Source organism: Pipistrellus hanaki (genome assembly GCF_964339955.1).
Source record: "Pipistrellus hanaki genome assembly, chromosome: 6".
NCBI classification, from domain to species: Eukaryota; Metazoa; Chordata; class Mammalia; order Chiroptera; family Vespertilionidae; genus Pipistrellus; species Pipistrellus hanaki.
The window spans coordinates 83,059,692-83,086,358 of NC_140508.1; the positions used below are offsets into that span (position 1 = coordinate 83,059,692).

The 26,667-nt window shown below is 48.3% G+C and overlaps 2 protein-coding genes across 2 annotated transcripts in view; one reads left to right on the plus strand and one right to left on the minus strand.

Moving 5' to 3' along the window:
- ZHX3 (zinc fingers and homeoboxes 3) overlaps window positions 1-26,667 on the minus strand; it is a 280,813-nt gene that overhangs the window by 12,904 nt on the left and 241,242 nt on the right. The window lies entirely within an intron of this gene.
- The window catches only part of TOP1 (DNA topoisomerase I), an 83,455-nt gene continuing 81,591 nt past the window's right edge, over window positions 24,804-26,667 (plus strand). Inside the window, exons 1-2 of the mRNA XM_084887553.1 lie at window positions 24,804-25,145; window positions 25,468-25,492. Coding sequence (XP_084743679.1) covers window positions 25,113-25,145; window positions 25,468-25,492 — 58 coding nt within the window. The 5' untranslated portion in view covers window positions 24,804-25,112. The remainder of the gene's footprint in view (window positions 25,146-25,467; window positions 25,493-26,667) is intronic.

Here is a 26,667-nt window from a genome sequence, read left to right on the forward strand (position 1 = left end):
AAAAATATATATTTTTTAAAAGTATGTACTGCTGATGCAAAATATATAAAAGCTGACAAAACAAATATGCACAGCTAGAAGCCAGGATAGCAGTTCACCTTGGAGGTCATGACTATAAGGCAGTTGAAGGGGGCTCTTGGGATGCCGGAAATGAGTGCTGATGACATGGATGTGTTCAGTTTGTGAACATTCTTGTCATATAGGCACTTTTCTTAGTGTTTTTCTTTTCTTTCTTTCTTTCTTTCTGTTTTTTTTTTTTTTTTTTTTTTTTTTTAGTTTTTAAAGCTAGTATCAGGTCGTTATAACACAACATTTAAATTAGGGGTGCTATTTGGGAGACTGGACCCCAGTCTATGACCAGAGTTGGAGCTTATCCTAGGGCTGGAATCTGGGCTCAGGATAAAGGTCCATGTGGGCCCAGGGTCAAGACCCATCTGTGGCTGGGTCCCAGCTCATCCTGGCATAGGGCTCAGTTGCAGCTTGACCACTGTCATTTCAGGGTCTGACCACTTGATGTCTCCACTGGACAAGTTACTAAGTGAGGAACTGGCTGGATAGAGCTGAGGGCCCTGCCCTGAGAGAGGTTGAAGCTCACAGCTCAGGGAAGGACTGGAAACACCAGAAAGTGAATCCTAGTGGAGTAGAGCTGGCTGATCCGGGACTGGGGTCCAGGCCCGGGGAACAGTGGGTAGCAGAGGGGACCGCAGAAGCAAGGCCAGCTCAGAAGCCCTCAGCTTCCTCCCCTATCACAGTCAGCATTATTTAATTCATTCATTCACTATTTAATGAGCCCCTGCTCTGGGCCAGGCATTGAGGATTCAAGGAGGGCAAACAGGACAGAGTCCCTGTCTTCACGGAGCTCACGTCATACCCACACCTTCTCCCTTTTCTCTAGGCTCACTTCTCAGCTTAGCATCCACTCCCTCCTCCCAGCCCAGAAGAACCTCCAACATTAGAATCCACCTCCTGCTGTGGCCGCTGTAGCTCAGTGGTTAGGGTTTTGGTCCATGCACCAAAGGGTCATGGTTTCGATTCCCTATCAAGGGCACATACCTGGGTTGCAGGTCGATCCCAAGCCCCAGTCAGGATTCATTTGGGAGGCAATCAATCAATGTGTCTCTCACACATAGATGTCTTCCTCTCTCTCTCTCTCTCTCTCTCTCTCTCTCTCTCTCTCTCTCTCTCTTCTATCTTGCTTCATCCCTCCTTTCCATTCTCTCTAAAAGTTAATAATAAAAAAAAATATCCTTGGCTGAGGATTAACAGAAATAAAAGAGAATCTACCTCCCAACCTCAGGCAGGACCCCTTTTCTCGTGATCTGTCTTTCCTGCTGGGATGGTGTCCAAAGGGCAGGGGCCTCCTCTGTCCTCTGGGTGTCCTCAGGGTCTGGCCCGAAGTCGACGACCAATAACTATCTGTTAAGTACAATTGGGATAGTAGTGAGGTGGTCACATCATCCCTGCAGAAACAAGGAAAATAAAGCAGGGGGCTGCCTCCAGGTCGGGGCTCCAGGCTCCCCAGACCTGGCAATTCTGGAGGAAACCTCTGACAGGGCTCTTGGTGGGATGTGGGGAGGGGCCACCTGAGTAGGACTGAGAGCTGGAAGTTTAGGGGGAAGGGCTGCTGGAGAAGGAGCTGTCAGCCCAGCTCACCGGCCTGGGGCAGATCCACTTCCCCTTTTTCAAAAGTAAACACAGTGGGGGAGGGTCCGGCAGGCCCAGGGAAACAGGAAATAGGAGGCAGCGGAGATTAAGTAGGAGCCAGCTAAAGTGGACATGCAGATGGCCAGTAGATACACGGAAAAATGCACAACCCTCACTCACCACCAGAGAGATGCAAATTAAAACAACAAGGAGGAGTCACCAGAATGGCTGCCATCAATCTATCAGCAAACAACACGTACTGGCAAGGATGTGGAGAAAAGGGAACCTTAGTGCACTGCTGGTGGGAATGCAGACTATGACAGCCACTGTGAAAAGCTGTGTGGAGTTTCCTCAAAAACTTAAAAATGGAACTGCCATGCCTGGCCAGTGTGGCTCAGTGGTTGAGTGTCATAGTTCAATTCCTGATCAAGGCACATGTCCGGGCTGCAGGCTCCATCCCCAGTGTGGGGTGTGCAGGAGGCAGCCAATCAATGATTCTCTCTCATCATTAATGTTTCTATCTTTCCCTCTCCTTTCTTCTCTGAAATCAATAAAAATATATTTGAAAATATTTTAAAACTTAAAAAGATTACGTATGGGAGAGGAAGAGACTAGAATGGAAAGAACAGGTATAGAAGCTAGATTCATCTGAATACACTTTTATTTTGAAGATTTGACTAGAAACAGAATAATAAATCCTAATTATTATATTTGAATAATTATTTTTTTAAATAAAGTAATCCCTAAAACTTGATAGCAAAATGAAACTGATGTATCAAACTATGAATTAAGTTGATAGTGTACCCACTCAGAAAAATTTTTTCAAATGACATTAGACACAGTTAAGTGATTGTACATTCCCATCAGGATATACTCAAAGAACAAAAGGAACTGGGGGAAAAAAACAAGCATGTTTTTAATCTTAAAATATTCCTGGTAATCCTATTATTAGCAAAAATTGTTATTTTATGCATTATAAAATAAAGCAAATAAATCTAATTTTTAATTGAATTTATTGGGGGGGATGATAGTGATTAACAAAATTATACAGGTTTCAGGTGAACAATTCTAATGTGATTGCCGTTAGAAACCAAGACCCTTAGCCTAAGAGAAAAGAAATACAAATATAAAATAAAAGAAGTTAAGTAAAAATGCTGTAATCTAAACTGAAGTTGAACATATCAGTGTGAACTCAAGAACCTCTTAAATATTTTTATCTCTGTCTATGGAAAAGGCTAGAAACAATTACCAATGCAATAGCTACGAGCACCCAGAGAGAAAAGGCAGTGAACATGCTAAATACTATTTCCCAGGATACACCAAGGCTCCTGGGAGAAACGGCTGGTTCAAGGTCTGGAGCAGAAAAATGTACTAACTGAACCTGGAACATCTTACCATTCCAGAAAGCAAGCAAGGAACAGAGTCGTGTCAAAAGTGCTCAGAAGCCAATTGGAAGAAGTTCTAACTGGCCAAAGATGAGATGAGATGATTTGAGCATCAATAAGGTTTAACATCAAACAGGTTTAAATTCATAAGTTCAGAATTATTCTTTAAAAATGGAAAGAAAGCAAAAAGAAAACATCATTGGATTCCCTTTGCGTGTGTTAGGGAAGTGACTGGACATTTTGAAAATTGCTGAATAAAGGGAAAGAATTAACCATTTTTTCCTACTTTTCCTATATGAGCTGGATCTTGTAACCAAATAATTGGTTAGTTTCTCTTCATAGTAGTATTTCTGCTAGGAAATGAAAAAAAAATTAAAGAATTAGGATTTTTTTAAATTTTATTATTGATTTTAGAGAGAGAGGTAAGGAGAGGGAGAGAAAGAGAAACATCGATGTGAGATATGAACATCAATTGGTTGCCTCTGATGCACACCCTGACCAGGGTTTGAACTCGCAACCTGGGCATGTGCCCAACCAGGAATCAAACCAGCGAGCTTTTAGTGCACTAGAAGAGGCTCAACCAACTGAGCCACACCGGCCAAGGGCAAGAATTAGGATTTTGCATTTTGTATTTTGTAACCTTTAACAAGATAATAAATTTAAGCCATGATCGTTAATAGCTAGGAATTTCACAGAGAGATAAATATACGTGACATGCCTCCTGGTAGAGATACACAAAGTCACATGTGAAATATTCTTGCTAAAAAACGTTTCACCTGACTATGAAGATACTGGTCACATGAAATAAAGGAGTGGAGGAATATGTTAAATGACACCACAGGGACGCAGTCAGCAAAATCCGGAAGACAGGAAACCCTACAAGACAAATACTTCATTTCTTCAATAAATAAACTGAAGACAGAAGGAGAGAATCACTTCACGTCCTGTCTGTTTCACCTCCCACGCTTCAAAAAGCAGAAAAACAGGGAAAACCTTTAGACTAAAGAGCTGTGTCAACCAGTGCCGTCTATGGACCGTGTTTGGACCTTGATTCAAACAATCACATTATGTGTTTTTAAATTATGGAAAAATTGGGTTATATTTAAACACTGGATGTTTGATAATATTAAGAATTAGTTGCTGATCTTTAAACATAGTGGTACTGTGGTTTAAAGTTCTGATCCTTCAGAGAAACATAAAGAACTGTTTGCAGATGAAGTGATACGTCTGACACTTGCATCAAAATGATCCAGTAGAGGAGGGAGGTAAATGGAGACGGGGACATGAAGGTTTTGTATAAACTTGAAATTTTCTATATAAAAATGTTTAATTTTTTTTTAAGTTAACATTATTCTTTCTACATTTCTGATGTAAAAAACACCTATAAAGCCAAAGCTCCCAGTCTGAACCTAAAAAAGGTGATGGGATCAAAGTCTTTGCGCACACGCGCGCGCTCACACGCACACACACACACACACATACGCACACGCACACACATACACACACAAAGTACTTCAAACTATGTTTTAATTGAGGAGACATAATATAAAATGAACTATTTAAAAGTATACAGTACAGCCTAACTGGTTTGGCTCAGTGGATAGAGCGTCAGCCTGCGGACTGAAGGGTCCCAGGTTCGATTCTGGTCAAGGGCATGTACTGGGTTGCAGGCACATCCCCAGTAGGAGGTGTGCAGGAGACAGCTGATCGATGTTTCTCTCTCATCGATGCTTCTAACTCTCTCTCCCTTTCCCTTTCTCTCTGTAAAAAAAATCAATAAAATTAGAAGGAAAAAAAAAAAAGTATACAGTTCAGTGGCATTTAGTCCAGTCACCATTTTGAACAACTCCTACCTTTTTCAAGTTCCAAAGTATTTCGTCCCCCTAAAGGAAACCCCATGCCCATTAGAAATCACTCCTCATTTCCTCTCCCCAGCCCGTGGCAACCTGTCTCCGTGAATTTACCTATTCTGAATATTTCCTAAAATAGAATCGTTAGTTATATGATCTTTTATTTCAAACTATGTTCAACCACAGATTTACTGAGCTCTGTTATGAACCAGGACCAGGACCTAGCTCAGCGCCAGAGATAAGATGTGCTCAACACCTTCATGGGGCTGCTGAGACAGCCAGTATGCAAGTAAATGCACATCATTAACTATCTGATTACAGAGGCGCAGTGCTGCAGAGACGAAGACCACAATCTCTGGGGAAGAGAGAACAAAAAGGGCCTGATCTAGTTTGGGGGATAAGAGAAGGCTTCTCTAAAGTGGAGGCATTTAAGCTGAGCCTTAAAGAAGGACAGGGGGTGAGCCGCAGGAAGGAAGGACTAACCTTCTTGGCTTAGTTGAGTGGAAGGTCTAAACAGAGGAGTCATCCAACTTGATCTGTTGTTGCTGTGAGAAGTTTTCTTTACTTGTCTAAAGTCCACAGTTTACATTAGAGCTCACTCTGGTGTAGTAAGTTCATTGAGTTCTGACCTCCTCTATAATAAAGAGCTAATATGCTAATTAGACTGAGCAGCAGAACAATGGTCCAGACGACCTTCCGGACGAAGCCAGGGCTGCGAGGGCTGAGTCCCTTGCACGAATTTCATGCATCAGGCCTCTATGACATATAATAACATGGATTCGCCATTAGAGGATCATACAGAATAGTTTCACTGTCCTGAAAATACCCTGTGCTTCACCTACTTATCTCTCTGGTGTACCCCTCAACTGCTGGCAGCCACTGATTTTTGTACTGTCTCCTATGGTTTTGCCTATTCCAAAATGTCATATAGTTAGAATCATCAAGTATGTAGCCTCCTCAGACTGGTTTCTTTCACTTAGTAATATGCATATAAGGTTATTCCATGTCTTTTTTAAAAAAAATAAATTTTATTGATTTTTTTACAGAGAGGAAGGGAGAGGGACAGAGAGTTAGAAACATCGACCAGCTGCTTCCTGCACACACACACACCCCAACTGGAGATATATGCCCTTGACTGGAATGGAACCTGGGACTTTTTAGTACACAGGCTGATGCTCTATCCACTGAGCCAAACAGGCCAGGGCTATTCCATGTCCTTTTTTTTTTTTTTCTTTTTTATGTCTTTTCATGGCATGATAGCTCATTCTTTGTGTATGGGAGGGAGGGCATAAAATATTCATAACACAAATGTTATCATTTTTACCATTTTTAAGTGTACATTTCAGTGGAATTATATATATTTGCATTGTTGTGCAACCATCACCACCATACATCTCCAGAACTTAGCTTATCCCTGCTGAATAATATTCCATTGTATGGACCTACCACAATTTGTTTATCCATTCACTTCTTGAGAGAGTATTCATTTTTAAATAAGAACACCGGCTGCCTGATGGAGAGGCGATTGGCCTGCAGCTAAGAATGCAGGCAGGAAAGCCAGAGCGGTGGCTAATACTGTCATCCAAGCAAGAAGTGACAGAGGCGTCACCTGGGGTGGTCTGAGTGCAAGTGGACAGAAGGGGACAAATCTGAGAGGATGAGCAGGTGGGACGGGCAGAAACTGAAGACAGATCGGGCGTGGAGACGGAGGGAGAAGGAGGAGGTAAGGTGAGGTCCAGCACTGTATTAGGAAAATAAAGAGGGAAGGACAGGTCTGGGAGAAGACCACAAGTTCAGCTTTGGATCTGATGTTTTGAGTTTGAACTGTCTGAGAGACAACCAAGTGGAAATGTGAAGTGCCCCAGACCTCAGACCCCTTTGCCCTCCCTTACCAGACAACCCAGCCCACTGACCTTGATTCCATTCCTGAACAGGCCACGCTTCCTCCAGCCTCAGGACCACGATACAGCTGTTCCCTCTGCCCGGAACACTGCTCCCCTCAGAGGACCACATAACTAGCTCCCTCTTCATATCCAGACCTCAGGTCCAAGGTCGCCTAATCAGAGACTCCTCCCTCCGACCCAAGCTAAAGGCAGCACTAAGAGTGAGCAAAGGACCCACTGGGCAGATTTTGCTGTGACAAGGCTACATTAAAAAAAAAAAAAAACTTCTAGAAACTCCGTGCTTTCAACAGCACACGTTCGCTTCTCACCCAGGGGTCTGAGGTCAGCTCGGGTTCATCAGGGTTTTCCCAGCTGGCGGGCTCGGCTCCAGGCTCCAGGGGGAGTGCAGGGCTGCCTCGCGTGTCTGCCACTCTGAGTCCAGCCCGAAGGAACCCCGGTAATGGGGGACTCCTGGTTCTCATGGCCGAGGACAGTTGCTCAAGAAGGATGAATGAAAACATTTGGTGTCTTGGAGCTGGCTCCTGTCACTTCCACACAGACGCTTGTGATCAAAGCAAGTCACATGGCTAGGTCCAATATCAACAAAGTGGGGAAGTAGATTCCTCCCACGAAGAGGAGGCCTGAGGGAAGTAAATATTTGCTGAATAATCTACCACAAGACCCAACTCTTTTTTTCCTCCATGGTCATGTTTATTGAGCTATCCCAGTACACTCACCATCCTGTATGAATGAATGGATGGATGGATGGATGGATGGATGAATGAATGGATGGGTGAAGGAATGGATGGATGGGGGAATGCGCCTTTCAAGGCAGGAAGATTGTCCTCACTCTTCAAATGAGGAACCTGAGGCTCAGAGAAGGGAAGTCACTCGCCCAGGGTCACAGAAACCACCTGTGGCAAGCCCAGTTCCCCACACACAGTGAGGGAGGCAGGAACAGACCATTCTCTGGGCAGGGGGGCCATATCACCCACCCTGCCCACTCCGAGGCTTGGTGGACACGCACACAGTCAGGGGTCAAGTACACTGGCGGTCTGTCTGCTCATTCAATCTCAGGGTCTCCCTCCTAAGCCAGGTAGGATCTTGACTTGTCGTCATTTCCCGGTCCCAGATGGTAAGTGCATGCTAAGCAAATGAGTCATATGTACAACAGTGGCTTTAATTGCTGATTATGTGTTCCCTGAAATTCTGCGCACCACCCTGACTGTGCCTGCCCCTAGGGTACAGACAGACATCGCTACTTCTGCAGGGGGCTCTGCAGTGTCTAACGCAGAATGGGGCACATAGTGGAGCCCCAGATCAGGGTACTGGCATAGGAAAGGTCTGGAAGGGCATACCGCAAATAAACAGTGACACTTCTTTTTGAAACAGGCTTACTTAGGACTTTAACTCTCTGCTTTAAGTCTCTGTGGAACTTAAACTCATTGCACAGTTCACAATGAGCACAATTTGCTTCCGTAATCAGAGAGGACAAAGCAGTCTGGAACTATTTGAGAGTCTGTGCTGGCGTGCAAAAAAGCAATCACTTGCCGGTTGATTGGGAAAGCCCTGAAAATCATCTTCCTTCAGAAATCCTCCTCCCACGCGTTGTTAGAAGAAGCCTGCTTTCAGGAACTGAGTCAATTCCCAGCCACTCCTTCAGTCAACAAGCCAGTAAGCACCTACCATGCGTCAAGGGCTAAGTGAGCCACCCGGGTGACGAGTGACAGGCTGGGGAACAGGTGGCGGCCCGAGTCCGTGAGGTTTGCATTCATACCATAGCTGACATGAATAGGGCTGGCCCACGGGCCAGACACTGTGCTAAGTGTTCCACATGGATTAACACGTTTAATCTGCGCGGCAAGTCGCTGTGGCAGGAGCTATAATTATCCTGCTCTGCAGCTGTGGAAACTCAAGTGCAAGAGATGCGAAGGAACCTACCCAAGGTCACAGACTGGCAGATGGTGGAACTGACATTTGATCCCAGAGCCTGTGCGCTCTTGACCGTGACCCCACACTGCCTCCCCCAGGAGCCTGCCCGCATTCCATAGGCAGGACATGGCAGAAGCAGGATCGAAACCAGCCTCCAAAAAATAGGCTCTTCAGTGATCAGACGTCCTTTCCACATCTCCCCCTCCCCACTTCTGGAGCCAACGCCGCCAGCAGGCAGGGTGACCCGGCCGGGCCGCCTCCCCGAGCCGCCGTGTCCACAGCTGAAGATGGAGGAATGGTGCTCACCCCGGGGAGCTGAAGAGGCTTGTGCGAGAGGACACGGTTCCCCCATGGATCATGGCAGGCATGGTCCACGAGTCCCGTGCCCTGGCCAAGTGGACATGGGAGCAGGCGTGTCCCGAGAGCTCTACCCCGGGGGTGCATAAGGTGCAATGAGGCCGGGGCTGGACACAGGATGGAAAGTCCAGGGTGACTGTGTGTCCAGAAAACTCAGCTGAGGGGACAGTGAAGTAAACAACCCCTGCAAGGGGGAGGGGCGGAGGTTGGTTCGTCATCTTTCCTGTTTTCCCAGTCTGGCCCAGTCCCAAAGCCTCTTCTTAATCTTGTCAGGGTTTGGCCCTCTGCCCGAGGAAGGAGCCGCCAGGAGGCCCACAAGGAGCCAAGTCTTCAAGGAAGTGATGTCTTCTCTGGGTCAGGGGAAGGGAAGAGGCTTTCTGGGAGAGAGGGGAAGGCAGGGGCAGAGCGAGGGGAGGGCCCGGCTGGCAGGCCTCTCCTTGAATCAGTGGAGACACCGAGGCTCAGAAGAGGCAAGGCTTAGTCCTTGGCTGGTGACAGGAGCGGGGCAAGCAGCCTACCGCAGGTCCTCGAATAATCTCATCTCATCCAAGGTCTCTTGTCATAACATCTCTGAGATGGCTTGGAACTTAACTCTTGTTTACATCCATCAGCAGATGATAAAATTGGCTTAATTCTACGTCATTGTGGCCCTGTTCCAAAGACCTATTGGAGATGTTACGTGAGGGCTTAATGTATACACCTGCCTCCCCGTCCCAAGCCTTCTCCGAGTGCTCAGAAGCAAGTGCTCACTCCCCTCCTGCTCTTGGCTACCCAGGGAGGGGCAGCCCCCGCCACTCCCCTCTTCCCCACAGATTTCCCCAGCAACATCTCTCCATAACTGCGAGGGACATTCAGGGAAACAGGTATGAGTCCTGTGGGGACTGCAGAGTCTTGTTGGGTTTGACCACGTAGAAAATGGGGATGACAGGCTCTCTGAAACAAAGAACCAACACTTCCTGAGCACCTACTCTGTGCCTACACAGTGCAAGCACATAAAGTCATTACACTCACTGTGGGAAGTGGATCACATCCCTATTTTGCATATGTGAAACCTGGGGCTCACGGGAGGGATATTTCTGCCAACTCTCCTTCCACCCCGTAACTACTTTCTGAGCTCCAAACCTGGCTCATCTACTCTGTCTTGGGCATCCCCATCTGTATGCCCCACGCAGCTCTCCAGTTTAACTTGGACGAGCCTGAACTCATGACCTCCTTTAACCACAGACCTCTGCTTTCTCTCATCACTGCTCACTGTTCAGCCTTGACTCCACCCTTTCTCCCCTGGCCCCTTCTCCAAGCAGCAGTCCGGACCAGTGATCCCACTTCTGATTCTATTTCCCAGACACTGGATTTCCTTAATCCAGGGCTCGTTGCAGACTTCGTCGCCTCACTCCTGAGGACTCCCACGGCTTCTCATTAGGCCAGGGGTCAGCAAACTGCGGCTTGTGAGCCCTTTGGCCCTTTGAGTGCGGCTTTTCGACAAAATACCATGTGCGGGCACGCACATATGGTGTGTTTGAAACTTGGTGGCCCATGCGCAGAAGTCAGTTTTCGGCTCTCAAAAGAAATTTCAATCGTTGTACTGTTGATATTTGGCTCTGTTGACTAATGAGTTTGCCAACCATTGCATTAGGCCATTCTGCCTCCAGGTTAACCCTATGCTCATGTGTGCTTCATCCTTCACCCAAAGGTCAATGTAATTTTTTTCTAAAATGCCAGTCTTCCTAGTCTCACCCAATGAAAACACCTCGATGGCTTCTCAGTGGCCTCAAGAGAAACCCCTTACCCGGGCTTACCAGGCTCCCCAAATCGTGGCCCTGGCTGTTCACCTTGGTCTCAGGTTGGATGGCTCCCTTTCCCCTGAGTCCCCAGCCCCCAAGACTCGGATGTCCTGGAATACTCAGTTCCTCTTTCACTCGGGGCCTTGGCACATGCCATTGTCTCTGCCTTCCCCAGCCAACTCCTTCTCATCTTTCAGGTCTCAGCTTAGTCATCACTTCCTGACTACCCTCCCTTAAGCTGCGAGAGCTGTCACTCGGTGAATTCCCACAGGCCCCCTGCCCTTCCTGCCTGGGGCTCCCTGCCACCTTTCTCTCACAGGCCCCTGCATCAGCCAGCAAAGCCTTGGAAACGGAATGTATGACACATGGGATAACTATAAGTTTTCTAGCAGCCATATGTTAAAAAGTAAAAAGAAATAGGTAAAATTAATTTTAATAGCGTGTTTTTATCTGACAGTTAAAAAATAGTCTTATTTCAACATATAATCAATATAAAAAGTATTAGTATTTCATTTTATTTTCTTCTCTTCTCATACTAGGACTTCACATCTAGTGTATATTTTACATTCACAGCACGTCTCCATTTGGAGCTGCCACATTTTAAATGCTCAGCATTACCATGTGCCAGTAGCTACAGATTAGTGAAGGTTGGCTTTTGTAAAAGATTGATTTGAGAGAGAGAGAGGAACATTGATTTGCTGTTCCAATCATTTATGCATTCATTGATTCTTGTATGTGCCTGACCAGGGATTGAGCCTTCTGAAACTGTGGCATAGCAGGAGAACGCTCCAACAAACTGAGCCACCCAGCCAGGATTTAGAGCAGCGGTCGCCAATCTTTCGGACTTGCAGACCACCAGTAGTCCACGGACCACTGGTTGGTGACTGCTGGTTTAGAGGATGCTTAAAAACTAACTGGCCTGTATCACGTTGTAGGAGACACTGATTCTAAGAAATACTCCTAGGTGTTCTGTAGAAAACAAAAAGGGTCCTATGTCAATCAAGTCTTGAAAACACCGACAGAGTGAAGCAGGGATTTTATGCCTCAGCACCTCACGGAGTCTTAGCTGCGCTAACGTATGATGTGATACTGGACTCTGAGCACAGAGCATGTCACCTTTACCCAGCTCATCTGAGCTCAGAGCTCTATTTTCGTAAAGCATTGCCGGGCATGTGTCCAGTGGCATGTGCCCTGGTAAATGCTGGTTTAGCCACATCTCTCGCTCAGGCAATTCTGGGATCCCCATGGGAAGAACTTGGGGTTCAGGGAGCCCACCTCCTGTGCCTCTGGACCTGGTACAGAGGAAGCACCTAAAACCTGATTGAAATGCCTAATTCTTGGAAGCTGTAGACGTCAAGCTCAGAATAAGCAACCAAAAAATTCGCAGCCTAGTTGAGCTCAAACAAGAAAGTTTTGGGGGGTTTTGTGTGTAGGTGAGTGTTTTCCACAGTTTAAAGCAAACTTGCCAGATAGGTCTGGAAAATGCACTTGGTGGCCTCAGAAAATGCTGATTTCTCCATCACGAGGAGGGATCAAGGTTGGCGTTCTGTGGGAGGGAGAAGGGAAGGGTCTTCCCCCGAGTCTCCAATGTCCTTCCTTCGGAACAAAAGGAAGGAGAGGAAGAAAGAAAGAAGAAAAGCAGCGATGGGCACAAGAACTTGAACTTCATAGGACGTGATCCGAGGTGCATGCAGGCATGTCTGAGCCCTTTATTAAGAACACACTTTGGGGGAGAATCCAAGATGGCTGCTCGGGTAGGCACCTAGCCGCAGCCGCACGCAACAATTTCAATAAAATACAACTAAAATATAAAATGGACAGTGCCCAGAACTACAGGAAAGTCGACTGACTTGAAATTCTACAACGAGAAGCAAGGAGAAAACCAGAAGGAAGCGCGGAGGAGCTGTAAAAGCCCAAGGTACGGAGACACGCGGCGCGCGCGGAGAGGACGGAGCCGGAGAGGAGGGAGGCCGAGTGCCTGGTTGGCGTTCCCTAGCGGGAAGGAGATAAAACTCCGACTGTGCTGGGCCCCCGACTGCTCTGAACCCCAGTTCTACGCCAGACCCCGGGGACCCAGGCTCATCCAGAGGGAGCTGGGCTGTAAGGCGGAACCCCGGGGGAAGTGGCGAAAGGAGGTCCAGGCGGCGAGCACACTGCGTGCGCGCAGAGAGGGCCGGCCGGCTGTGCCGTAGGACTGCCCTGGTGGGAAGGAGACAGGGGCTCCAGACTGCTCTGAACTCCATCTCCAACTCCACTTCCAACTGAACTGAACCCCAGTTTCGGGCCCATTGCGGGAGAGCCTACACTGTTTGGTAGCAGGCGAAAATCGAGGGCACCTTTCTCTCAGAGGTGCTTGCAACAAGTACTGAAGGACCCTGAGTCTCAGGAGTCGCATAGGGCGGAGCTGACGGAAGCCAAAGCTGTAGGCTCCACCCTGAAACTCCGCCCCATCAGAAAAGCGGCCTGCGAAAATGCCTAAACCAAATAGATCACAAACGAAAGAAATGGAGGACAAAAAGCGACTGGATATAGAGTTCAAAACCACACTTATAAGGTTTTTCAAGAGTATCCTAGAAAAGGCCGATAAAATAAATGAGACCTATGAGGATATGAAAAGGGATCAACAAGAAATAAAGAATACATTGTCTGAAATAAAAAATATTATACAGAGTCCTAAAAACAGAATAGAAGATCGCAAGAATCAAGTCAAAGATTTGGAACATAAAGAGCCAGAAGACATTCCTCTGCAGAAACTAGAAGGCAAGAGAATCCAGAAAATTGAAGATAATGTAAGAAACCTCTGGGACAACTTCAAACGATCCAACATCAGAATCATGGGGGTCCCAGAAGATGAGAGAGAGCAAGATATCGAAAACATACTGAAAGAAATAGTGACAGAAAACTTCCCCCACCTGGGGAAAGAATTGGACTTACAAGTCCAGGAAGCACACAGAACTCCAAATAAGAGGAATCCAAAGAGGACCACACCAAGACAAATCATAATTAAGATTCCAAGAGCAAAGGACAAAGAGAGAATATTAAAAGCAGCAAGAGCTAAGCAGGTGGTTACCTATAAAGGAGCTCCTATACGATTGTCAGCTGATTTCTCAACAGAAACCATGCAGGCCAGACGGGAATGGCAAGAAATATTCAAGGTGATGAATAGCAAGAACCTACAGCCAAAAATACTCTACCCAGCAAAGCTATCACTCAAAATCGAAGGTCAGATAAAGAGCTTCACTAATAAAAAAAAGCTAAAGGAGTTCATCACCACCAAACCAGAATTATATGAATTGCTGAAGGGGGTTCTTTCAGAAGAGAAAGTAAATAAAGATAAAAATTATGAACAACAAATACGTAACTATCAACAAGTGAATCTAAAAACCAAGGAAATTAAAAAAAAAAATCTGATGAACAATATTAACTGTTGAATATAATAGAATCAGAGGTATGGAAGGGGAGTGAACTAATGATTCTTGGGGAAAAGGGGACAGGGGAATGTGGGAAGAGACTGAACATAAACTGTGCACCTATGGATGAGGACAATGGGGGTTGGGGAAAGGGCAGAGGGTGGGGTGGGAAGGGGGGGGAAGGAACACTTATAATAATATGAACAATAAAAATTTATAAAAAAAAAAAAAAAAAAAAACACACTTTGGGATTCTGGCAGCCCAGTGGAGGATCGGTTTACAGCCGAAGACCCTTTGAGGCTACGGGCCCTTGGTTCAATTCAGAAGAGTTTCTATCTAATAGTTTATAAGCAGTCAACATCTGGCCAACGACTATTCAAATCCATCAATCAATAACCAATCAAAATGTATGTATGTCTGCGGGGGAGGGGGTGGACAAGAGGATGATGGTCTGTTTTAAAGTTATTTCTGTGGGACAAACCCAGGCACGACCAATCTGTGCGGTTAGAGGCCATCCGAGTAGCGGTTAGCTTGGGGGTAAGGACAGGAAGGAAGCACGGGGGGCCCTCAGGGGGGCTGGCAAATTCTGTTTCTTGATTAGGTGCAGGTTACACAGATGTGTCCAGCTGGTGAAAACTCACAATCTGCGAATCCGCATCCTTTTGATATGTGCACGTGTCTGTGTATATCACACGTTGGTAAACAGTTTTAGAAGTTGCTTTTATGATGATATATGACTTAATCACACTGAGAACAAAAGTGTGATTGAGATGAACCTAACTAAAAAATGATCAGGCTGGTCTGAGATTTGAGCCGAGGAGGAAGAGGTTAACCAACAGCCAGATGTTTCTCTTGTAGAGTCTGAGCAGCAGTTTTGCGGGCTCAGAGGGCAGCTGAAGGTTAAGCCATACTGAGGTGGCCACTACCCATCCACACGCAGGCAGCAGATGGATTCGGGTCAGTTGTCTCAGACCTGGAGTTACCCATCAGTAGGGTACTTAGAAGTGCATGGAAACCGGAGCTTTAAAGGTTGGCTCCTGTGTCCCCATGCCATGCATGGAGCCCGGCACAAAGCAGTTGCTCAACTAGGTGTCCCTTTCCTTCCTCTGACATGGATTTCAGGGATGGCAGTCCCAGAAGTGCCAAGGCCTGCAGTCAGAAGAGGCTGGAGTGTCTCATTTAGAACCAGCAACGATCTCAGAGGCGGGCCCAGCTGGGCTGACATAAGATGAGGAAATGAAACCTTGCATGGCTCACATGTGCTCAAGTAACTGCAAAGAAGCCACCTGCGGTCAGTTGAAAGCATGGATGGGGGAGAAAGACGGAGCTTCAGAAAAGTGGTGGGGTTGATGAAGGAGGTGCATTTCAGGAGATAGAGAGGTGGAAGGTAAAAAAAAAAACAAAAACAAAACAAAACAAACAAACAAACAAAAAAAACAGCAACCAGCAGTTAAGAATAACAGATAACACACCATGGGTTTGGGGGTGGGGAAGGTAGGCTTCAGGTGGAAAATGTCAAAAGAAACAGCAGCATAAAATAGGCAACACACTATGTGGCCGAGGAAAGAGACGCTGGACTTAGAGCTATGTGGTGTTGGCACCTGACTAAGCAGTTGTTTCATCTGTAAAAATGGGACAATAATAGTTCCATCCACTGGGGGCTATTGAGAGGATGAAATCAATGATGTGTGTGAAAATAGGGTACAGATCTCGTAGCGGCTGTTCATAACAATGGTATTGGCAATGGCATGGCAGGGAGAAGCTCTGCTTCCGTAAGACAACTGGGGGGACTGCTCTGGGAGCTAAAAACCACCAGAAATGGCACACGCGGGGGGGGGGGGGGGGTTTGAAGAAAAACCTCCTAGAGGAGATCTTAATTAAGGTTTCCCTGCATTTCCATGCAAAATGCTGTATTTACAAGTGTATGTTTTTTTTGTTGTTTTTTTTTTTTTTTTTTTAAGGAAGAAGGCCCTCGGCCCACATCAGTTTCCTCAAAGGGGTCTACGACACCACCACTGGCTGTTTAAGAATGACTGATCTAGAGAAATGAAGGGACGAGAGGGAAGCAGATGAGGCAAGAGGCCCACCACCATCCATAGATGGAGGGAGGTGCCTCCATGAACCTAAGACCCGGGTTTGGGTTATGGAAGAGGGTCTAGAAAGAAGAGGCAAAGGAGAGAGGGTTTGCTGGAATGAAGACGCAGAGAACCAGCCAACTCACAGTGGAGCGGTTCTGCTCAGTCATCACTGCAGCCCCGAGAAGGCTGGGTGAGTGAATGGATGGGCAGGCAGATCATCCCAGCAGCTGAAGATTGGGAAACTAGTGGCTGTGGTGGTGGTGGGGGTGGGTAGAATTAAGTGACCTTGGCTGTGTGTCTGCGGAACTGTGAAGAGACTGAGTGGAAAATTCTTTCCGTGTCTGGTGTGATGGGGGAAAATTGTCAGCCAGTGTACGGTGTTCTCCACCTGCAATACTTCTGGCTCTGTGGGTGAGGATGTGCAAGAAGGCACTCTGCCAGGGTCGGGGAGACTCTGAGCTGCTATTCTGTGGCTGCCTCAAGGACACTTCAGGGTGGAGTGGGGAGAGGCCGAGACTTTGCCGTTTAACGATTGTGAGTTTGTATCCCGATTTGGCCATTTCATTCATTTATTCACGCAGCAAAGATTTCTTAAGCACCAACTATGTGCCCAGCTTTCCACCGGGGGATGGGGATGCCACAATGAGTAAGAATGGTCCTTGAGCTCGGAAGTCTTACATCTAGTTGAGGAAATGGGCAGTGACAGTACAGAATGATAGGGACTGCACTGGTTGCTATGGGAATAGAGAGGAAGGGCACCCAGACTTCTCCAATCTTCAGCCTCCTCTGCAAAATGTGCCCCTCATGCAAGGAGAAGTGAATCGTGTCACTCATGATGAGTTTCCTGGCACATTCCAGGCCCACTGCTCGACACATGGTGGGAGGAGCTCACTGCAGCCCATTATGATATTTAAAAAGTATTCATTGAGCATCGTGTGTGTGCCAGGCACTGCTACAGACGCTAGAAATACAGCACGAAACTAAACAGACTTGTTTTAAACCCCTGCCTTCATCAAGCATATTCCAGCAGGAGGAAAATGAACAATAAATAAGTAAAATATTCAGTACTTTGTGACTAAATACTGAAAAGTGCCTTGGAGACAAGCAAAGCAGGAATGAAAGGTGGGGACGTGATGAGGGAAGGGGGTTGGGATTTTATTTATTTTTTATTTTTTTATTTTTATTTTTTAAATATATTTTATTGATTTTTTACAGAGAGGAAGAGAGAGGGATAGAGAGTTAGAAACATCGATGAGAGAGAATCACCGATCAGCTGCCTCTTGCACACCCCCCACTGGGGATGTGCCCGCAACCAAGGTACATGCCCTTGACCGGAATCGAACCTGGGACCTTTCAGTCCGCAGGCCGACGCTCTATCCACTGAGCCAAACCGGTTTTGGCAGGGGGTTGGGATTTTAAATAGAGAAGTCAGAAGAAGAATCACTAAAAAAGGAGATATTTTAGGAAGGATCTGAAAGAGGTGTGAAAGTAGACCGTGGAAATATCTGGAGGGAGGATGGTCAAGGTAGAAAGGTCCTCCAATAAACAGGTGCTGAGGCTGGCGGGTGAGTGGTACGTAGTGGCTGGAGAGGAGTTGTGGAGGTGGTGAGCATTAGCAGATGAAGCTAGGGAAGCAGGGATGGGGACACAGGGTGGGTGGCCTCTGGGGCATTGTAAGGACTCTAACATTTAGATGGGATCCACTGGAGACGTCTATGCAGAGGAGTGACAAGATCTCACATTCTCAAAGGATCATGGCATTAAAGGATCACTTGTTCTGAGGATGGCCCATGGGAAGACAAGCGTGAAAACAGAGGGTACCAATGGGGTGGCTCCCAGTTAAGCCAGATGGAAGTGATGAGGCCTGGGCTAAAGCGGAAGCAGAGGGAACGGTGAGAAATGCTTAGCATCTGGATATTTGAAGATGGTGTCCAAGGGTTTGCTGACAGATTGGATATGAGGGGTAGGCAGGCGAGAAAAAGAGTCGGGGGTGATTGTGAGGCTTAGCCTGAGCATTCATTGTGATCAGGAAGATCAAGGGTAAGCAAGGTTTGGGAAGAAAGACAGAAGCTTGGTTTGAGGTGGTGTGTTTAAGAAGCCCACCGGAAATCCAAGCAGTGATGGTGGGTTGGGAGCTATACATACAAGTCTGAGGCCAGGAGGAAAAGTCCTGACTTACAGATATCAACTTAGGACTCCTCCGTATGGAATGGGTATTTAAAACCACAAAAGTGGATGAGATAGTGAATAGAGAGAACAAAGAGAAGAGATCTGAGGACTGAGCCCAGCGGCTCTCCAACATCCAGCAATGGTGGCCTCACCTGCTTGTAATTTGGAGATTCCAAGGCTAGTCTTGAAGTTTTGTGTAAATATTTTCACAGTGTTCTATCTCCCAGTTCTGAACACACATGCTCACTAGGAAGAAAAAAAAAAATTGCAGAAGGAAAAAAGAAAATCAATTAGAAATAGATTGTGATGTTCCCCGCCGCGCCGCCCCCCCCCCCCCCCCCCCCCCGCCCCGCTCCCCAATAACAGGAGAGCCAAGCTCTGGATCTTGAGGAGGATCTGAAACCCTCAGCTTTCTGCCACCAAACCCTTGAGGCTGGGCTCCGATGGAAGAGTCTGTCCAATTTGCCAGGCCACGTCTTGTAATTGATGGTTAATGTGTTGATCTCCTCTCCTGGAGTGTGGGTTCCTCCAGGTAGAGGCTCTGCCTAATTCACCACAGTGCTACTCCCAGGGCCTGGCAACCAACAGGCATCAGAAAATGGTAGTGGAACTTAACCACATGGCAGAATCTGAGAAGGAACACCCATCCCCCCGGGCTCTGGATGTCCTTCTCTGGCTCATCACCAGAGCTGGTGTCTGTTCTGCTGAGTTCTTTCCCTGACACACACCGCTGAATCCAGCAAAGGTAGAGACAGATTCCACAGGGCTGGACTCTGCCCTTTGGGAGGAGAATATCCTTAGGGGCCTTGATAAGCCATCCTGAAAAACGAGTTCTCTGAGTCAATCCTCACCCTGGAGATGAGGTCTGAAGCAGACTGTGGCCTCTTAGAGGCCAGGAGGAGTGTCTCCTCCAAGGGGACCTCTTACTGGAAATGTCCTTATTTGGAATTCTTGGCATATCAACCCATTGTGCTAGCACTTTGTCAGAGGGTTTGGGATGATTCAGAAGACCCTGAACTAGAAATTAACAGGCCCTCTTACTAGCATGTCTTGTTCATCAGAAAACAAACAAATAAACAAGCAAATAAACAACCCTCTTAACCTCAGGGTACTCTAACTATTGTTTTATGTTCCTCCTCTTATTTGTAACCAACTTTTGAACAACTTGTCTAAACTTGCTATCTTCTACTTCCTCACCTATTTATTACCTAACTCAGGCCTGTCTCTAAAATAAGGCTTTCCTTCTAGGCCCTACCAAGTTACCTCGTCTAGTCCAATTACTTCAGGGACCACCTGGATGCCGATAACTTCCAGTCCCTCTGCAGAACTCCAAACCCATATATACAACTGCCATCTAGAAATCTTGACTTGGCTAACTCACAGATACTTCAAACTGAAATATATAGAGCTGAGCTCATCATCTTTCCCCCAAACCAGGTCAGGTCATCCCTAAGCATTCTCTCCTTTGTGAATAGCGTGTCTATCCACAGCCTTGATTCCTCCTCTCTCCCTTTCTCTGACATATATATATATATATATATATATATATATATATATATGATCAATCACGATGAATACTTCAACCCTGTGTCATGAATATCCTTCAGATGCATGCACTGCTCTCCATCCTCACAGCTTCTTTGCCAATCAGGGCTGTCATTTCCATCATTTTTGCTGAGATGACATCCACCTTCTTAACTGTGCTCTAACAAGGGCAAGTTGGGAGGCAGTACAGGGACTCAGAGGCTGGGTTCCATTGTGAGACTACTTGGGTTTAAAGCATAGCCCCACCACTCAATAGCTGTGTGACTTTGGGCAATTAACTTAGTCTCCTTAAGCCTCAGTTTTCTGGTGTGTAAAATGGCAGAACAAGTAGTACCTGCTTCATAAGGTTATCCGCCTCTGAGTCCCTGTACTGCCTCCCAACTTGCCTTGTTAGAGCACAGTAAGAAGGTGGATGTAGATTGAAGTATTTAGCATGGAGACTTATTTACAGAGAAAGGGAGAGAGGGAGAAAGAGTTAGAAACATTGATGAGAGAGAAATATCAATCAGCTGCCTCCTGCACACCCTCTACTGGGGATGTGCCTGCAACTAAGGTATATGCCCTTGATCAGAATCAAACCTGGGACCCTTGAGTCCGCAGGCCGATGCTCTATCCACTGAACCAAACCAGTTAGGGCAGAGATGTTATTTTTTCTAACAAGGTCAAAGGGGTAATTGGGAGAGGGAGCCAGTGGAGAAATTGCTATGCAGGAGGAGACGCTGCTATGCTGTAGTGAGTCAGGCTCTGTGGAGGTGGAGGCAATGGGATTGAGGACTTGGGCGGGGGGGGGGGTTGTTTGGGGTACAAGGCGGTAGAGCTTTTCAAAACCTGATCTGGCTAAGCCGTCGCCTGCTGGTTATTAAGTGCAGCTGCTGCTTCTATTCCATTTTTCTTGGAGAGTCATGCTGAGTCAGTTGGAGGTTCCTCTCCCAGAATTTTACAATATTTCCTGGAGCCCCAGTCCCTACCTCTTTGCTTCCCCTGCCCACTGGTTCTCAAGTTGGAGACAGCAGGATCTGAGCAGCAGCATGATGTCCCAGCAGCATGCCCTGTGAGAGGAAGGTTCAGAGAGAGCTGCTGTCATAGCATCTCCTTGTGCTGTACCTTGGACACAGGCCAGTAGCCTCTGTCCCCTTCACAGTCTGCATCCTCACAGTCATTCCACGGTTAATGATGTTTCAGAAACACTTCCAGCGGTCTCAATAGGCCTCCTGAGTAATCCTCCCGTTTCGTATCAGCTCTGCCGAATTGTCCCCAACCCCTGGCATAGCTTACCCTGTCACTGAGGAGGCTTCTCCACCTTTTCAGTCTCCTTATCGTCTCCCTTCCCTTTATTCTATTCATGCCATGACTGGTATCAGCTGAAACCAGTTGGGCTCAGTGGATAGAGTATCGCTGTGCGGACTGAAAGGTCCCGGGTTCGATTCTGGTAAAGGGCATATACCTTGGTTGAGGGCACATCCCCAGTAGGGGGTGTGCAAGAGGCAGCTGATCGATGATTCTCTCTCATCAATGTTTCTAACTCTCTATCCCTCTCTCTTCCTCTCTGTAAATAAAATCAATCAAAAAAATTTTTTTAAAAAGGTAAAGAATGGCATCAAACTGGAAGCCTTTCTTAATATTGTCCCACCCCCCAACCACCAGTGAGTTGGATGTGCTTCCCCCACCCCAGTGTTCCCATAGCAACCGATGTCTGGCCATCTCATGCCTGTTACTCCTTGTACCTTATGGTAACAGTTGGGAAATGTCTATCTTCTGACCAGACTAGGAGCTCTTTCAAAATGATGATTAGGTCCTCTTAATATCTGTCACATAGTACCCATCTACCACAATAGTTCCACTCCTTCATTCCTCAGGGAATATTGGTTGAATAAATCAATGTCCTCATGGCAGAAAGGATGTCTTCCGGCGAGAAGACAAAGGAGGCATGTGAAAGTGGACTCCCTTCCTTGCTCTGAGCTACATGCCAGCTCCTACATCCTTGTTGACTGTCCTCTCATTCCATGACTCAAGGGTTGCCAACTTTTCTGTTGGTTCTCTTCTTTGGCAACTCTCAACCTCTGCTGAACTGTTGAGGCAAAGGGTGTTTCTGGGATTGCCAGCCATAGTCTTCTTTCTGGGTGTCAAGCAGATTCTATTCTGAGGGTGTCCAAATCTCAAAAGGGCAGCAGGTCCTTAGGCTAGGCACCACAGGCAGGGACAAATGCCAAAAGATACTGCTGCCCAAAAAACTGGCAAATTTGTGACTATGCCAGCATCCAAGGTCAAAATGCCAAGAGGTGTCCAGGTGCCATTACATGAGGGGCCGTGGGCTGGGGCCAAAAGGAAAATAGAGGCCTTGAGAGTGCCCAGGAACCAAGTATAGATTAGGCCTGCATCACTTAGAGCTCTTGGTCTTGAGTGACCCATCAGAGCTCCATCAAATAAAAGGGGGATTTATTTAAAGGTACAGAAGTAGGAGTGAAATAAGGCCCCAGGGGGTAGTAGGATCCAGGGCTCTAATCTCCATCAGGGTCTTCTCTTCTCTTTTTTCATTCATTTGTTGATTACACATCTCTTCTGTAGGCTCTGTGGCTGGGTGCTGAGGATTGAGTGCTAAGCAAGATAGAGGAGGTCCCCACCCTTCAATAGGGGAGATAGATATAAAATCATTAATTACCCCCATTAGTAGCTTAACAGCAATTGTGATAAATGTTGCAAAAGAAAAGAACACTCCATGAGGGGTTCTTATGAAGAAGAGGGAGTCGGAGAGTAGGGATGGGGAGGAGGATCACTTTGAGGAAATGATATTAAAATTGAGCTTTAAAGCATCCATACAAATTAATCCCAAAGTATTTACCAGTAGATGTGATAGGGACAAGATTTCAATAGTCCATGGGTGAACAAACACTTTAGTATTTATCCTATCTAATAAAAGAGTAATATGCAAATTGGCCATCACTCCAACACACAAGATGGTTGCCCCCATGTGGACACAAGATGGCCACCACAAGATGGCCGGCAGTGGAAGGCAGTTAGGGGCCACCGGGCCAGCAGGGGAGGGCAGTTAGAGGTGACCGGGCCTGCAGGGAAGGGCAGTTAGGGGTGACCAGGTCAGCAGGGGTGGGCAGTTAGTGGCAATTGGGCTGGCAGGGGAGCAGTTAGACATCAATTAGGCTGGCAGGGGAGTGGTTAGAGGGTGGTCAGGCTGGCAGGCAGAAGCGGTTAGACGCAATCAGGCAGGCAGACTAGTGAGCAGTTGGGAGCCAGCAGTCCTGGATTATAAGAGGGATGTCCCAGATTGGAGAGTGTGCAGACTGGGTTGAGGGACACACACCTCCATGCATGAATTTCGTGCACTGGGTATCTAGTTTATAGATGATTTCACATTATTATTTCATAGACATTATTATTTCAATATAGTATCATTTAGGATGAAAGTGAATATGGAAGGGTACAATTTAAATATTAAGTAATAATAATGGAAGTGGTAATAGGACAAAATTCACAAAGGTCACACTTTGAATTAAGCAGACTATGCAGGGCCCTGGCAGCTACTTTAAGAGTTTTGAACGGTAGACTAAGAATGATGGGAAATATTGTGGGAAAGGGATTATGTTAGATTTCTGTGTTGAGATCACTTTGTCTACTACTGGTGAGCACTATGTGAGAGAGCCAGACCGATGCAGGCACCCCTGTTAGGAGTATACTGTATTTTAATAATACAAGCAAGAGATAATGCCTATTTGGACAGGTGTGTGGGCAGGGGAGAGAAGTAGAAAAATTAAAGAAATGCTACCAGCTGAGCTAATGAGAAATGAGGGAGAGGAAGATGTTCAGGGTGGGGCTTTTCTAGCCCGGTGGAGGAGGAAGATGGTGAATTATCCAAGTGTAGATGTCAAGTAGGTGGTTGTAGGTCACATGTCTGTAATAGTTCAGCTTTAATAAAATAGGCGACTTCACAGAGCTAGTGTGTATACTCAGAGAGCAGAGGACACAGTAAATGTTCCATAAGCTGCAGTTCTGCTCCCCTCTGTCCCGTAGCGTGCTAGTGATCCAGAGGCGGTCAAAGCTTGGCTGTGTTCGTGTTTACTCGAGGCCTCCTTCCCCGGACCCCTTGCACCATCACCCCCTTTCTCGCCACAATTCCTGGCTCACAGTGCATGCTCCATGTATGTAGAATGAAAGAATGGAATTGCGCCTCTGCGCCCCAGGGCTTCCTGTAACCGGCTGCAAACTGGAGCTGAGCCAGATCTTTGGTTGGTTGTAGAATTAAATCATAAGAAGTGTGCCTGAAATGATACAGAAGTTGGAAAGCCTGGACAAAGGCTGGGGTGGGGGCTCCCCCTGGTCAAGCGGCCTCCGAGTCTGGTGGATGAGTGAGGAAGCGCTGGTGGGAGCTCTGGGCCCCCCATCACCCAGGCAGAGCAGCTCCGGGGAGGGGAGGTGCAGAAGCGGTGCATGCCCACCCGCCCGGCCCGGCGCCGGCCGCCTTTAAAGGCCCACCACGTGGCCGCGCGGCCGCGGGTCCGGAGGCGGGTCCAGGCTGCGCCTGCGCACTGCCGTCCGGGGCGGGGGTGGGAGAGACCGGGTTCGGAGAACAGGCTCGGGGAGAGGAAGAATAGGCCGGCGGCTCCGGGTGGGCGGCCGTGGGAGGAGCCGGCTCCGTATGCAAATCCCGGCGTCACGCCCGGGCTCGGGGGCGGGGCGGCCGGTGCGAGGCCAGGTGCCCCTTTGGAAGCGCGGGCGGGGGCGGGCCCGGCGCCCTCGGCCTCTCTCCACGCGTCTCTGACGTCGCGGACGTCCCGCTTAAAGGCGGCCGCGCAGGCGCAGTGGGCCGAAATGCGAACTTAGGCTGTTACACAACTGCTGGGTCTGCTCGCCGCCGGCCGGCCGTCCGAGCGCCGCCTCAGCCCCCGCCGCCTCTGCCTCTGCCGCCTCAGCGTCCCCGAGGCTCCGGCCGCCGCCCGCGCCCTCGCTCCCCCGCGCCCCCGGGGAGCCCCCGCCGCCCCCCGCCCGCCCGCACAGGCCGGTCCCGCCCGCCCGCGTCCGTCTCCTCGGCGCCCTCGCCGCCCGCCGCGCTCGCCGCTCCGGCCGCAATGAGTGGGGACCATCTGCACAACGACTCCCAGGTACGGCCGGCCGCCGCGCCGCGCCCCGGCCCCCCGCCGCCGCCCGGCCCCGGCCCGGCCCCGCCGCTTTGACAGGCCGGAGCCCCCGGCCAGGGGCGGGCGGCCAGAGGACAGCTGACCTCCAGGCCCCGGGCGAAAGCGCCCAAGTTGCCGTGCTGGGGGGAAGGGGGGCGGTGGCTGCCCCCGCGGGCCCGTCCCCGGGGCCCGCACCCCTGGGGGCGCAGGGAGGGCCCGGCCCCCGGCGCGCGCGCCCGCCCGCCCGCCCGCCGCCCGCGGGGCTGGTGTCCTTGTTGTCTCACAGTCTCTCCTTTTCTCCCTCCAGATCGAAGCGGATTTCCGATTGAATGGTGAGTGTGGCCCCCCGATCCCCCGGCGCCCCGACCCCCCGGTCCTCCCCCGCCGCCCCGCCGCCCGCCCCGCGCCCGCCGGCGCCGGCGGAGGACAGACATGGCGTCCCAGAGACTAAGTCCCGGCTCCTCGCTCACCGGCCCCATTGTTCCCATCGGGCCGCCTCTGGCCCCGCTTTCCGGGAGCCCCAGCCCCCCCGGACCGCGGCCCTGCCCAGAGGGGGCCGCGGGGACCCCGCGTCGCCTGCAGCCGGGCCTCGGGCGGCCTGCGCGGGGCCGGGTTTCTCCCGGGAAAGTCGCCTTGTCGACGGTCGGGACTTAGTCTCTGCGCCATTTTCTTTTTTCTCTCTGCTCTCCTTTCAGTGCCCGAGCCTTTCTCTCTCTCCCTCCCGCGGCTCCTTCCCCGAGCTTCCCTCCCAGGGAGAGCTTTCTGCGGGGCAGAGCCGTGGAAATCACACGCCTTATGGGGAGGGGAGGGTGGGAGACGGAATTGTTACTATTTTATTATTTTATTTTATTTTTTTGCCCCAAAGTGAACTTCATTTGGGGGGGTTATTATTCCCTTTCTGTTGCTTGTTTGTTTCCTTTTTCTACACCCAGAATGAAAGCTTCCCCCTGGCAACTGTTGGTTTTTTTAATTTTATTTTTTATTTTTGTAAGGTGTTTGTGATAGTAATTATGGCTGGAAAGCTAAAGCCACTCTGTGTGGGGCTTTTCCTATTTTGAGATTGTTTTCCCCGAGTTGTGTTGTTTGCAAAGGTAGTGAGTAGTACCTCCCTTCCGAAAAAGTTGACACGTTCTCTGTGGGCCACCCAATGTAAATGTTGAGCTCGGGCATATTGATTTTTTTTAGAAAAAAGTTAAAGTGTGATTGACGAGAACTTTCCCAGTGGCGGAGGTTCCTAAGGCAGGGCTTCTTTAGAAATGCAGTTTAGTGTACTCGTCAGGGGGAAAGGTGGTGGAGCATCTATCTCATCATGGCCCTGGGGTAGTGGCCTTTTCTTCTGGACTGTGGGGAAGAAAAGAAAAAGATTTTATTTATTGAAACAAAGAGTGACCAGCACTCACCCAGCTTCCTGTTCGTTCTTTTTCAAAAGCCGCTGGGTTTTTTTTTTTCAGGTATCAAGAGAGATTAGCTTCCCCCAGATCTTTATGTTTTTCCAACTCGGTTCAGC